Raw genomic sequence first — 14,433 nt, 5'->3', positions numbered from 1 at the left:
TACAAATTTGCCATATTAATATTGGCTAGACAGAGGCGTAGTTAGAGCGGAGTGTGGGGTACGGGAGGTTAGGGTCTCCCTCAGTCAGCAATATATTTGCATACTCGTTATAGGATATGTTAAAAATGTTTAGATATGTTTTTTAACTATTATTTTATGATATTTATTGTATTATTTTAGAAAAGGATTAGGAGAACGCAATTTTACGACAGTTTTCCCCGAGTTGAAATCCCCCCTTCGATAATGTTGAGCTGAGCAACTGCTCTTCAGTCAGCTGTTATTGGATGGTAGATGGTGGATGGAGTTCTGTGGGAACACGAGTTTAACATTCGTCAAAAATCCCAACCTTTTTAAACGGATGGACTCTATGTGAAGAGGCTATAACTGGGAAATTTTCGGAAAGGAAAAACCTTACGGACCATCCGTTCAACGGATGGTGGATTGAGCTTTGTGGGAAGACCCTAAGGGCAAGTTAATTTCTGGCGATCTGGCAACATTATACCAGAGTTACCCCCCTGCGCATCATGCTTTGAGGCGAACTTTTTGGTGATTAGCTTAATTAATTTGAAAATAAATGAATTAATATACTTACCAAAATGTATAGGTACCACGAGTAAATCAACGCCAGGATCCCAGACATGGTCCTGTAAAAAGTGTCCCCTCGAGCAGAACTGAAACGGTGTTCGTCCCGTAGGGACGGCAGATTAATGCCCTCTGCTCATTATGGACGCGTCGCGTTTGCATCCATTTACCGTTTAACGCGCCCAAATCCCATACAAAACTTGTAGGCGAGGGTGAGGAGGGGAGGGTGGAAATTTGTCGCGTTACAGGGCTGGGAAGTGAAATTTGTGGTATATTTAAGCAGTATTAACCAGGCACGAACATTTTCTGGACCCGAAACTGATAAGAGGCTGATAAGAAGCGGGAAATATTAAAACCATTTATTGTTGATATTTACATGAACTTTATTTCGTATAGATTGGTATTTGATATATGATATATGCCAAATGATCTGGCAATAGTTCAGAATTCCGAGGATGATCCAAGCGCATAAAGAGCAGTAGCAGTTCGTTTATCCAATGGAATGGCTCGGCTAGAAAGGATCGGAAGCGAAATATTGGTCGTTGCAGCGCAGCCACATGGGCTTCCCTGTCTTCATGATCTTGACGTTTGCTTCGCGTGCGCCATTCGTCCATTAAGGCGACCTCCTGGTTAGACCGTAGATGGCCATTCTATATTCAAATGACACACGTTGACAGGCGACTGCTGGAAATGGGCACAATGTTCTCGTAGGCATTTCTGCCCCGTATCAGATTCTGTTCAGTGACGTGCCGCCGCAGAAGCTACTGCTGTCGCGGGTCGTGTCAAAGAATTAATTAAATGACTGTTCAGATCTATATATATGAACGCCTTCTGCAGCAGATCCTTTTGCTTTCTGCCGTAATAAATGCTCAAGCAGCGTAACGTGGGATGTTGTTGCTTTCATCATTGCAGCAATGTTTCCACGCTGTTCAAATGCTGTTCTGCGATTACAATTATCAATAACAAATTATTTAAATCCATTGTTTACTTCAGCTCGCAAATGACAATAGCACAACAGCTGTCAGACGCGTTTGCCAATGGAAACACCTCACGTCCGCCTATCGCGTTGCCAATCGAAAATACACAAAAATACCGAAAAAACCGCATAGTGGAAAAATGCCTTAAGTCTACCAAACACTTTCATGCCTGGCCGACAATCACGGGGGTTTCGTTAAGCGTAGCAAGGCAGGAAGGACTGGTGGGCCTCGGGTAAGGCGAAAACCCTCGCCTTCGCAACTCCCAAAGCACGGATCTCATTATGGGCACGGACCGTTCTCGTCAGACTTTTAACGATGCTTATTTGGGAGTAAGAAACTATAACAGGGGTATCATAGAAACCGGCGACGGATTTGAGGAAACCGTAGGTGTAACAGAATTTGCAGAGTTTTCTAGGAATGAACTATTGATTCAAAAATCATCTTGATCGGTTTAGATTTTTTAAATCCAAAAGTTATTTTAAATATATCCCCAAATTATGTTGGACTTAAAATTAGGTCCTTTTATAACCTAAGTTCGAAAAAAATTAAAATTTAAAAATTTCAACCACTTTAGAAGTTAAGCATTTAAATAGATCCAATTTTGTTGCTGCAAATATTGATGTTAGACCAACAAACACTATTCAGATTAATTCTTGGTTTTATTTCACAACGACTAAAATGCGGCTTACACACAATCGGTTAGCTTAGCTAATAAAATTCATGCGTTCGTTTAAAATTAAGAGCATCATAATTGTTAAAAGAAAACTACGGGCTAATACAGGTGTACGAGTAAATGTAACGTGGTTATGAGAGAGTACATCCCAGAACGGTTAAATGCTAGTTCTAGCTTATAATTTCGCTACTGCCGGTCCTACGCCCTTCGGCCCTCCGGCCTCAGAAGCTGCAACTTGGTGGAAATGGGTCTCAGCGATGATGAGGACAATGGCGATGAGGACGATGACGATGGCGAGAAGGATGCCGATGTGGATGTGCCTGGCGATGAGGAGTACGGATAGATGGTGCTGCCACTGCTGCTGGAAAATGCCGGAGTTGTGCTGCCGGTGGTTCGACTAAAGGGCGCTGGATGGGAATACTCCGAAACGGGTTGGGGCTCTGTGCCCCGGAACTCCTGTGGTAGCTCTCCCCTAAAGATCCCGAATTGCGGAGTGGTTCGGACCAGCTGCTCCAAGGGTGTCAGTCCATACTGGGCATGTCGCTGCTGGACTCCACCACCATTGCCCGCAGCATCCAGTTTGGGTGGCAGCACCAGGCTGCTGTCCACCACCGACTTGCCATCGAAGGTGTAGAGGGCTCCACTCGGCAGGCTGGCATGCGGAACCTTCCTGTTGTCCGGTGGCAGGTAGTAGGTGTCAATCCGCTCGGCAGCAGCTGCCACTCGGTCATCCATTTCCAGTTCCAGCTCATCGGCATATATATCCTCTTCATCGGGTCCAAAGAGATCTTCCAGCAGTTCGGTTTCCTTGGGTTTCTTGGTGGTCGTGCTCGGGATCTCTTTTGTAGTTGCAGTGGCTGAATTCTTAGTGGTCTCCTCCTCATCATCCCCCTGCGGCAGTGACTCTAGTTCCAGCTCCTCCTCGTTCAACTCCTCGCCAAAGAGCTCGTCCAAGGTCGGTTTTCTCAACTCCGAGGCGGAGGGCAGCGCGTGCTCCAGGGCTGCCGATGGTAATCTCAAAGCCGAAGCCGTTGGACTAACCTCCTTCACATTCACCCTTAAAATCTTCGAAGCATTGGTGCTGTCCAACGGAGATGGTATGAACATGGGCTCAAAGCTTTGGGTTTCACTGCCGCCCTGCTGGGCGGTCAGGAATAGCGTATCCGTTTCCATCACCTCATCGATTTCGGTGCCAGGATCCTCGCGACGATTGGCCACCTGTTCGATGATCTCCTTGGGCAATTGCACGCCCGTTCCATCGGTTCGCATGATGGGTCGAAAACCGCTCTCCACAATCACGGTGTCTGGCTTGAAGCCCTGATTGACGGCAGGTCGCATGCTGGCGATTTCTTCTTGAGAGGGTTCCTTCACCGCAGGACGTTTGACCAGCGGCGTGGTCGTGGTTGAGCTGCTCATGGAACTGGAACTTGAACTGGGTGCTATGGGCTTGGGATCCCCCTTTCCGCCCGGTTGATTGAAGAAAGCAGTGTTCTGCAGAGAGCCCTGCGGTTCGAGGTCAACATAGGGCACTGGAATTTTGGGTTTACCCTTGACCTTGAGTCTCTCCCCCTTGGCGGTCAGCCCACCCAGTCCGCCGCCCAGTTCAGTGGGTTGTCCCAGGAGCAAAACAGAAGCGGCCAGCGGTTGCAGCGGAAAGGGTTTCTCCTTGACAAAGGGTTTCAGCAGACCCGGCACCGGCTTCCTGTAGTGGCTCACAATCAGCGAGGGTTGCTGTTGCAGCAGGACGGGATGCTGCGGATGCAGGTGCGGATGTTGCTGCGGAAGCACGGGTCGCGAGGCCGGAACCTTCTTGATGGGAGCGGGAAAGGGTCGTCGGCCGGGCAGCTTGACCGGATGGAAGAGCGGTGCGTTCTGCGGCGGACGCAGAAACTCAGAGAGTCCAATGGTTTTCTGGGCAAGCGCTGGAAGATTAGCGGTTAGATTGTGATGATGCAAATGGAGATGCGGATGCGGATGCGAGTGGGGGGCATGCTGCGGATGGTGGTGCAGACGATGCAGGGGGTGCGGGGGATGGTGGATGAGATGGGGACCGCTAGCGAAGATCGGTAGCTTCAGCGTGGCGGGGGATGGAGATGCAGATGGGGATGGGAATGCGGATGCTGATGCGGATGCGGATGGAGATGCATTCGGCTTGTGGGCGTGGGTCTCGCCCAGCAGAATCTCGGGGGTCACGTTCGCTTTCGGGTACTGGTTGGGTTGTTGATTGGGGTTCAGGTTCAGGTTCGGATTCAGATTGGGGTTCCTCTTTAAGCTCTCCTCGAGAGCCTCAGCAGCGCGGATGCCATCTGAAATCAGTTTGGTTATTTCCGAAGATTTCGTTATTTCAAAACTCAGTTTGGGCGGTGTTCCGTTCATATTGTGGTTCTTAATCAAATCGGTTTGGTGCTTCAATAAAAAATTATCGTTGGCGCTGACCTTGGTTTCGTGCCTCACGGACGCCTCGCCGGCGTAGTCCTCGTGCACGGGAGCAGGTTCCGCGGATGTTGCCTCGGCAGCCGCTGGCAGGCGGATTTCGTGGCGTTCGGAGGCGGATCCCTTTAAGCCGCCCGCCTCCGAGTCGCAGGCATCGTGCACGTGGATCTTCCATCCCAAATAGCGGTGGGTGAAGCAGTGGTAGTACACCGTGTCCGGCGTACTCCTGTCCGGCTTCCAGCTGATGACGCCCGGTTCCCCGGCGTCGCACTTGAGGGTCAGGGTGCGCTGGTAGGCTCCGAATGACTGGTAGTCGTCCGCCGGAGGTCCCTCCACGTCCGGCGTCCAGTTGCAGAGGCGGCCCACCCCAGTGGGCGTGACCTGGCCGGAACGGGAGCGATGCACTCCGGCGTAGATGCGAACGGCCTGCAAGGAATAGTACTTATTTAACATATTTTCATTATTTAAATTCAGAAATCTCACCTTCTTCTCTTCCTCGCGTTTGTGCTCGTATCCTCCCACAGGATCGTCACTGATGTAGAACGGATGGTACTTGGCCGGAATGTCCGGGTTGTTGCCGCCCTCCACCACAAAGGTGTAGGTCCTGCCGCGCACCACATGGATCTCGGGAATCAGAAGTCCGTTGATGTACCAAGAAATTCCCCAGCCAACGTGGCCTACGATAAACAAATATTTCGTAAGTGAATTCATCAAAAGTGTGTGGGATAAATAATATATTCGGATAAAAAAGATATCGAATTATATTTAAAACGTTACATTCCAAACATTTTAAAGATGAGTTATGACTTTAAATTATTAGAACCATTTGTCTGTAATCAAAGTTCGCTGAGAATACGTTTAAAAGGAATATATGTTTGGCTTGCCATACAAGAACGTTTCTATTATTTCTTCCGCCACTGTATATGCGTTCAAAGCTTTGTTTTAGTAGGAAAACTTTTGTACCCCGAAAAGGAGCTGTAGTTCAAAGGTCAAAAGTTCACATTTCAGATGATATTTAAATATTGACTTTTCAGGATCTTAACCCAAGTTATACGAATAATTAGAAAGGAAATAGTAGACAGACTCACCTGTAATGGCGGGATATCCGTGCTTTCCTCCCGTGGGACCCATTTGGGCGTAGAACACTCCGTCCTCCGGTTCGTGGCACTGGATGGCCGGGATGTCCCAAGCACCATTGCTATTGACCGGCTTTGGAGTGGGCACTGGACGTCGCTGGGTGATGATGGCCGTTTCCTGGCGCCTCTGCGGCGGCTGGCGATGTAGTGCCTCCGCCCGATTCTCATAGAACTCCTCTTCGGGCTCAACATTGGGCCTTCCGGCTGGCGGGTAACCAGCTCCGCCGGTTGAACTTTGGGCAGCAGGAGCAGAATCCTCCTGCTCGGAGGAGTTGCTGCCAGGACGAGCGCCCTCGGGCAGGGGACAATTCCACTTGGGCTGGCGACCGAACTCGATGTTGTGCAGGTGCTTATTGTAGAACGTGTGGAAGGAGACCTCGCGATAGTCGTTCAGTGGTCCAATTGCCCAGACAACCGATTCCGCTTCCGTTATCGAGATGGGCAGATCCAGACGATCGGTGGCAGCCAGAGATCTTTGGTAGGTCACAATCGAATAGCCATTCACCATGGCGGCATTCAGCAGGCGAATGGAGTTGGTCTTCTCTTGGATCTTGGTGTCAGGACAGGCGCCACGTCCACCGGAGCACTGGGCCTTGCCCTCCAGGAAATAGTCCGTGGCGAATCCGTTTCCGGTTTGGGGATCCACCCAGGCGACCACTGCATCTGCGCCGATCATCTGGCTGATGTTCTTGCTCGGCGAGATTCCAAAGGACATGTAGTGGTTCGGTTCTGTGGGTACATATATAGTGTGATGAGATTTTCAAAGAATTCGGTAGCTCGAGAAAAACTTGTAAAAATGAATCATAAATTTTCCAAAGGTTGGTAATTATTCCAAAAAGAAATTTTTGAATATTACCCCCAAACATATAAATTTCAGTATAATAAAATTATAAGGCTTTAAAAGTTACTTTTTTAGAAACCATTTCTAAGCACTTAAATCTCGAAAAATTCCCTGATTCATTTATTTTTAACTTTCTATTTTAAGTATAATTTTTAAGCCATTATTTTGAGTAATTTTAATTTAATGTGTTTCCAATTTCCTAAATCCTTTTTCGAGTGCAGTAAAATTCTATGGGAAGTGCTACTGGTATCCCCGCAATCAACGAAAGTTGATCGCCCCAATTCTGGCCTGGTCAACCGGTTGGCAAACATTTTCCCGGTGAAAATTCCTGGCGGCATTCTTAGCGGTTGCAAATTGCCCAGCTTGGAGTAAGACCAGTGGCGGATGAATATGGATATGGCCAGAGTATATCCATGGTGTGCTCGTGATTGCAGATGCGGCACCAACAAATCGCTGCCATCCATTTGTCCACCCATCCACCAGTCGAGTTGCGCAATAAAACCAGTCGTCATAATTCGCAACTTGTTATTCTGCCAACGATGCTGCTGCCGTGGATATGTGGATGCTGATGATCGGTCAATTTGGATGCTAACTGGATTTTATTGTTGCCATCTCGGCCACATCTCATCCCCCTCCCTGCTAACTGTACTCGATAAAATGTCAAAGCATCATAAATCAGCAGCAGCAGTTGCGGCAATTGCAGCCGGCATTAAGATTTTGGCTTTTCGCCGAGGGCTTGTCAACAAATGGGATAGGTCAGGCCAAGGGATTTGACTCACTACGTAAATTTCGACAAAATTCCAACGCGTTTGGTGACTTTTTAAGGCTTTTCGATATATGTATATTTTGTTTGAAAATATATTTTAAAATGCTTTTTGAATCAAATGTATCTATATTGGGGTGGGTCGATTTGGGACCCCAAAAATCGTATAAGAGGAATGTAATCTTTAAAGGATTCTAAGCAATATTGGCGAACATACTTATGGTCTAAAATGACGTTTGACCTCCCCAAACGCGAATGAAAATGCTGTTTTTTTTTCATAGCAGTCAGCACAGATATATTACTGAATACCAATGTCAAATTTTTATTTCAAATTTAGTAATACATCTGAGCTGACTCCTATGATATTTTTCTCAAAAAAAGCTGTATTTTTCATTCGCGTTTGGGGGGGGGGGGGGGGGCGGCAAACGTCATTTTAGACCATAGGTATGTTTGCCAATATGGCTTAGAATCCTTTAAAGATTACGTTCCCCCTAATCTATATACAATAAATAACCCTATTTTTTACAAATCTCAAAAAGCAAAATAGCAAAAACAGGCTACTTCCCCTGAAAAAACATTCTTGTGAATTTCGGTTATTTTACTGAATTATTTATATCTCCTATAACATGGAAATATTTGGACGACAAAGATGGACAAACAAGATACAAATTCTAACCTTTGTTCTATTAATAAGTTTAGTTATTTATAAAAAAAAAATTATTAAGTAAGTTCAATAAACTTTTAACGCTATAAGTAAAAACGAAACCATTGTAAAAAAGTTGATTTTAAAAAGTTGATTTGATCACAATCCGAAAAAATCCTTTTATAGTACAAAACTTCTTCAATAAACTAAATTTCCATGAATAAATTATTAATTTAAATATAACTAATCTGAATTTGAAAAATTACCACGGCCAAAATCGGATTTCCTTATTCTTTTTTGTTTTAAAACTAATGTTTCGTAAATGTTTCTATTTATGTCCAGCTTCCATAAAACCTCAATTAACACAGAGCTAATGCCTTCACAGTCTGCTGAATGTCAGCGCCTGTCTATTTACATGAGGGAAAAACAACTTCCGCCCATTAGGAGCAGTTAGCACCCCAAAATCGAACCGGACTTACCCAATTTGGCCACCAACTGGACCACGATGCTCTCGCCGGCCACCGCCCAGCGAACCTCGAATGCCAGATCGTCGTAGAGCACCTCGCAGTTGAGCTTCGACTGGAAGAGATTGGTTTAAGGGAAGGTTCGATTGGATCGGAAACGGAAGCGGATATGGAGTTTTGGTTTTTGGACTGGGGAATGTGCGGTGCGGGTGTGTGTGCGTGTGGATGTGGATTTTTGGGGATTTCGGGGTTTTATAGGGGAGAGGGGAGGAGAAAGCTTTGGCCAAAGTCAAAATTTTGAGCATACCCGAAATGTTTGCATTTTTGTTTTGCTGCTTACGAAAGATTTTTGCTTTTTGAATGGTTTTATTATACAAAATGAAAAATGTTTTTGATTTCGCTTGGGTGGTTAGTAGATCACAGAAATGTTTTTCTTTTAGAGGGGAAATTGTGTGTGTTTATGTGTGTGCGATTTTCGTGTGTATTTGTGGTATTGGTTTCGAGGAGGAGGTGGATTAACAATTAGGATTCAGTCCCACACAGATTTCATTTTGTATAAGACGCTCCCGGAGCTCAAGCAAAAGCTGATCAAGACAACAAAACACAAATAACAAGCAGGTGAGTATTACATTGACACATATATATATATTATAGAATGTGTTGCACATATGTATGTATATAAGTATATAAATATAAATATATAGATATTTTGCATCTCTCCTCCGCCGTCCGTCCAGCTTACAGTCTAGGAATTTCCGGTCACGACTCTCGTAGTGCCGTAATGCCGGATCCGATTCGAATCGATTGATAAATATTTTGCATATAGACAACAATAAATACGATTGCATATAAATAGAGTTACACCCATCTACCGCGATCAGCGATCAGTGATCAGTAGTAGTAGTAATCAGCGCTGCAGCTCGCTTAAGATCTGGCTGGCGTTCTTCTTTTTTACCTGTGGACTGATTCCGAGCATCTTCAGCGAGGGCGGCACATTAAGGCCCTCGGGCAGGCGCACATGGCCGAAATCGACGGTGAAGGCCTCGCACCAAACGCCAAAGTGGCCGATATCGAAGATGGTCAGATCCTCGGGCAGGGTCAGCACAATGGTCTTGCGCTCGTAGCGACGCAGCGGATTCTCCTTGCCGTTCTCGTCCGGAATCCTCAGGCCCTCGGAAGTGGGACGCTGGCCACGACCCACCCAGAATTTGGCATCTGTACAAAATATTAAAATAAATGATTAAGACCATCGAAATACATAGACCAAACTAATTGTTGAAAAACAAAATTCCTAAAAATTAATCAGGTTCTTATCTTATTATTAACATCCAGTTTTATACCCACACTCATGACGAAAGCACTTTATTGATCCAGTATTAATTGTTTTCATTATATTTTTTAACTCAATGGCAAAAATTCTGTGTGAATTCCCCTAAAACATATTGTTATAAATAATGCATATCATTATTATTGCTTATTGCTGCAATCAGAAGCTTTGCAAATGATTTCCAAAGAACTTAAGAATAAGTGCTTTTTGATATTAGGAATTATTTTGGAGTGGTTAATTTATGTGGTATTAAGCTAAATTAGACAAATTTAAATAATGCTTTCAATACGATTAAACCTTAATCATGAATTTTAAATGATATTTTAAGACCCTGTATAGCTCCTGTTTTATACTTGAATGTTAAATAATATTTATTTTGAATTGGTACCCACCTGGCGCTTCGCCGTCGTAGCTGAAATTGGGCACCAACAGCGTCTGGGCGTCCACGATGACAATGTTGTCGGAGGAGACGCCATGGACGCCCCTCAGGGCGTTGATCTTTTGCGGCCGCGGGAAGTCCAAGTTGGCCGGAATGGAGACGTCGCCGAAGTTGACTGCGAACTCATCGCACCACACCGAGAACCACTTGATGTCGCGTAGCGTCTTGCCCTCGGGCAGCGACAGGGTGACGTCCTTGTTGCGGTAACGGCGAGTGAGGGAGGCAGTGCCGCCCCTCTCGTCCCTTAGCCGGGCGGCCCCCTCGTTGCTGGGCCGCGCCGTGTTGCCCACATAGAAGTAGGCCGCTGGCGCCTCGCCGTCGTAGTTGAACTTCTTGATGAAGATGGTGCGCGAATCCACGGCGTACACATCGCCGGAGACGCCGTGATGCAGGCGGGTCAGGGCTCCGATCTTGGTGCCATAATACGGGTAAGCAGCATCTGCAAAGCTGGCTAGGCCTGCAAACACACAAACAAAAAATCAAGCACAAGAATCGGTGAGGCGAGCGGCCAAAACAAAAGACTTAGGCAACAAACTTGGCGCTAGCTGAGTCAGTGGGCAATGAATACACACACGAAATCTCCGCAGCCACTTAGCGACCACTTAATTAGTCGTACACTGCGGGAAAAATCCACCAGCTTAAATTGTTCAATATGCAAATTACACTGAGGATAAATTCTTCGAAAATATAATACATATTGAGAGGTGCAAATGAGATATTTTTAAAAATATTGAATACTATATTTCGCTTTAAAAAAAAATACAAATTAAAATAATAAGATATAATATGAAAATTTCGTTTTATTCTTTGTTTTTTTGTTCTTTAAATAATATTAAATTTGATATTTACTTTATTTCCAGTGCTTTTAATTTCCATACCAACGGGTTCTAGGCAAACAAATAAACCAAAACAATCAAATCGAACAGAAATCCACGAAAGCGGTGTGTCATAGCCAAAACTCGATCGCTGTCTTTGTTCTTGGAGCACAGGAAGTTTCGGATTTACGGATTTACGGCAAATAAATTTTGAATACAATCCGAAAATTCGTGAGGCGTGTAACACCAAAACAACAAAAATGAACACCAACAAGATAGATAGAAAAAACCAGGTCTTAATGGGAACTAATTCTCGTTAAGAGATGAATGGTTCTGAGCCGACTTTAATGGGCCAACTTTGTTTGCTTTGTGGGCTGGCGAATTTCGTTTTGAAAAATTCCCACTTCACCTTCACAAACTTGGCTTTGGCTCTAGTTGTTGTTGTTGTTTCTCAAATTCAATTTATCTGTGTTTTATTACAATCTTTTTGTTGCTATTGTTTTGCGCTTTGTTTTTTGTTATTTGTTTTTTGCACGGGCCATAAACACGTTTGGTTTTTTTAACTGCCATCAAATGGTTTGTCGGGGCGACATGGTCGCCATGGCCTGCAGTTATTTTTTATTTTTGACACAACCCGATTGGTTTTTTTTCTTTTTTTACCCGCTGGCCGGTTCACTTTTCCGTGGCCATGGCTTCGGCTGCTCCAAATTTTTCGCAGACACGGACGAGTCTTTCTCGTTTACCAGAATCTGTGGCCAGTTTTTGTCGGCCACGGTTCTGAACTGAACTGATCTGATCTGATCTGCCCAGCCGATTTCCGCCTGGCTGGCCCAGAATCCAAATACACATTCATCACCGATTTAAAGCTCAACTGGGGGCAGTTGCGAGATCGTATGCAAAATGCCAAAGGTGTAATTAAAAGCAATCGCAGTCTTATTAATGATGATCGGGCTAAAGTCGGCAGACGGAGCCATTAGGCACTCAACTGTTGGCCAAGCTAACCCAACGAACTGGTTGGGGGCAATTGCCAATCATCTGAAGCGACTCGTGTTGCAAAATCAATAGATTCCAAAAGCACAAAATTGCACACGAAAAGAAATAATTCATTCATAAATAAGGAAGATTGCAATATGTAATTGGAACTTGAGAGATTAATATTAATCACTTTTGTATTCTAAATGATTTTATACTCGTAAATATTTAGCTAGAGATATTGCAATATGTAATTGGATCTTGAAAGGTCTAAATTAAATCTCATTGTATTTATAATCGTAAATATTTAGCTTGATTTATTAACTTTTATATACTGACTTGATACTAATTATATTTATACGGCTTTAACAAAATTCTTTTAAGTCAATTAATTTGAAAAAATTTAATTCAATTTACAATTTATGTCAATACTATTTTTATGATACTGTAAAAAAATGTATTAGTTATTATTATTTAAATTTATTTTTCTTCCACTTTTTTAAATAATTTTATTCGCGATGACTTACCAACCCAGAGACCTACTTTCCCAGCGGCTTTTCCAGTCGCTAGGAGGTCTCCGAAATGGTATCAAGGAAACATGTTGGCAATTTATGCAAATCTGCGGTGAAAATGCTAATGCAGTCCGTCAGTGGGACAATTGTGGAGTTGGTCAGCGGTTCAACGGTCAGCGCTTGATCATAAAAGCTGATGAATATTCAACTGGCTGGCACTGGCACCGCACTCACAAAAGATGATATGTAGATATACGTTGGATTTAGATTCAGATTCGTATTCGGCATGTCATTGAGCTGTGTGTGGGCTCATTGTCTGGGCCATAAATACGGGCCACTAATCTAGTTTCTGTATCTACATCTATATTTGTATCTGTATCTTTATCTGCAGCTGTGTCTGCATAGCTATCCGTTCAATTTGCATCACAATGGCACTTATAAATCATTGCCCGGGGTACTTACAGCTTAATGCGGCCAATAGGCCAAATAGCAGCAGCCAAGGTTTATCCTTCATTGCCAACATGGCTAACGGTTGCTAGTGTGTGTGTTTCTGGGTGTTATATTATTTTTTTTTTATGACAGTGTGGTTGTTTTGGCCTGAGGCCCTGATTTTATTTTTTATTCCGTCAGGAAGTGCTTATCCTGGCAATCACACACACATAAGATATATAGAGATCTTCACTCGCGAATCGAATTGGTATTTGGTTTTGATCCAGGGATCTGTTTTTTTGCTGGGGGTTCCACTGAGCCACTGGGATCTCGCGACCGAACGCAACGAACTCCAAAACCGCACTGATCGCCAACGACGCTGCGTCTGCGCTGTCAGCGAAGAGTTGAAAAACTTTCGGACCCTCCTCTGCCGCTGCCTCCTCTCCGTTCCCGCTCTCTCTGCCAACGCCGGCAGAACTGTGAGGTGTCTGGTTTTGCTACTGCTACTGCTTAAGCTCTGGATGTTGCTGTTAAGCCGTTGATATTGCTGCTTCTACAGCCGATGTTGCTGCTGTCTCATTGCAATTGCTGTTGCTGAAGTTGCTGTGGGTCCTGTTTCGAAGGTGTTGCTGCTGTGACTTCTATTATTTTCAAACTTTTCCTGCTAATGCTGCTGTTGTGTTGCTGATGTTGCCGATGATGCTGCTTTAACCATATCTATTAGTGTTGCCATTCCATTAGCTATTTCAAATGTTGATGTTGCTGATTGCAATGTTGCTGATGTGATTTCTATGTTGCTGTTGATATTTTTTAGTTAATACTTTACCTGTTGTTGTTGCAGCTATGTTGCAGCTATTAAAGTAGATGTTTCTTCTGTGCCTGCTGTAATTTTCTCACTTTTCCTGCTAACGGTTCTGTTGTCTTGCTGATGTTGCTTATGTGGCTGCATTAACTATAACTATTGGTATTGCCATTCCAGTAGATATTTCTGCTGCTGCTGTTGCTGATCTTTTTGTTGATGTTGCAGCTGTTTAAGAACCTGGTGTTTCTGTCGTGTCATTGCAATGTTGCTGGTGTGATTTCTATTGTTATTCCTTTGAAAATTGTATCACTCTTGCTTATGTTGCAGCTGTAAAACTAGATGTGCTGTGCCATTTCAGTTGCTGCTGCTGTTGTCTCTACTCTTGGTGTTGCTGTTACTTCTGAGGCCCATGTTGCTGTTGTTAGTGCCACTCTTTATGTTTCTGCTGCTGTTGTCTTCACTCTTGGTGTTGCTGTTGCTGCTGTTGTAGCTGTTGCTGTTGTGCCCACGCTGTTGCTGTCTTTTTGTTGTGATCTGTGAGCTCACTAGTGACCCACTGTTGCTGCGGCGTTGTTATTGCTTACCCGTCAGCAATAATTATTGCGATGCTTGCTGTCGCACAGTC

General features: G+C 44.5%; 1 protein-coding gene across 2 annotated transcripts; it reads right to left on the bottom strand.

Moving 5' to 3' along the window:
- Positions 1 to 2,199: 2,199 nt before the first annotated feature.
- Positions 2,200 to 13,373, bottom strand: Skel (DM13 and DOMON_DOH domain-containing protein skeletor). 2 transcript variants are annotated; one of them, XM_017145867.3, is made up of 8 exons: positions 13,040 to 13,373; positions 10,232 to 10,735; positions 9,468 to 9,727; positions 8,528 to 8,627; positions 5,754 to 6,530; positions 5,149 to 5,342; positions 4,669 to 5,091; positions 4,385 to 4,538 (listed from the first exon to the last, which is right to left on the bottom strand). In XM_017145867.3, exons 1-8 carry the CDS (start codon positions 13,098 to 13,100, stop codon positions 4,500 to 4,502), a joined length of 2,358 nt encoding a protein of 785 aa, XP_017001356.1. In that variant the 5' UTR covers positions 13,101 to 13,373; the 3' UTR covers positions 4,385 to 4,499. The 2 variants fall into 2 exon arrangements, with proteins under 2 accessions (XP_017001355.2, XP_017001356.1); XM_017145866.3 differs by having other exon boundaries at positions 2,200 to 5,091.
- Between the last annotated feature and the right edge of the window lie 1,060 nt (positions 13,374 to 14,433).

Source organism: Drosophila takahashii, chromosome 3R (assembly GCF_030179915.1).
Source record: "Drosophila takahashii strain IR98-3 E-12201 chromosome 3R, DtakHiC1v2, whole genome shotgun sequence".
NCBI classification, from domain to species: Eukaryota; Metazoa; Arthropoda; class Insecta; order Diptera; family Drosophilidae; genus Drosophila; species Drosophila takahashii.
Note: the sequence above shows the minus strand (reverse complement) of the source record. Positions and strands in the feature narration are given on the sequence as shown.

Excerpts from the sequence above, each read along its gene's own strand:
- Skel (XM_017145866.3), bottom strand. The coding sequence starts at position 13,100 with ATGTTGGCAATGAAGGATAAACCTTGGCTGCTGCTATTTGGCCTATTG. Across the intron at positions 10,736-13,039 it reads CCTATTGGCCGCATTAAGCT|GCCTAGCCAGCTTTGCAGAT; the intron begins GTAAGTACCCCG and ends GTGTGTTTGCAG. Across the intron at positions 8,628-9,467 it reads TGCTCGGAATCAGTCCACAG|TCGAAGCTCAACTGCGAGGT; the intron begins GTAAAAAAGAAG and ends AATCTCTTCCAG.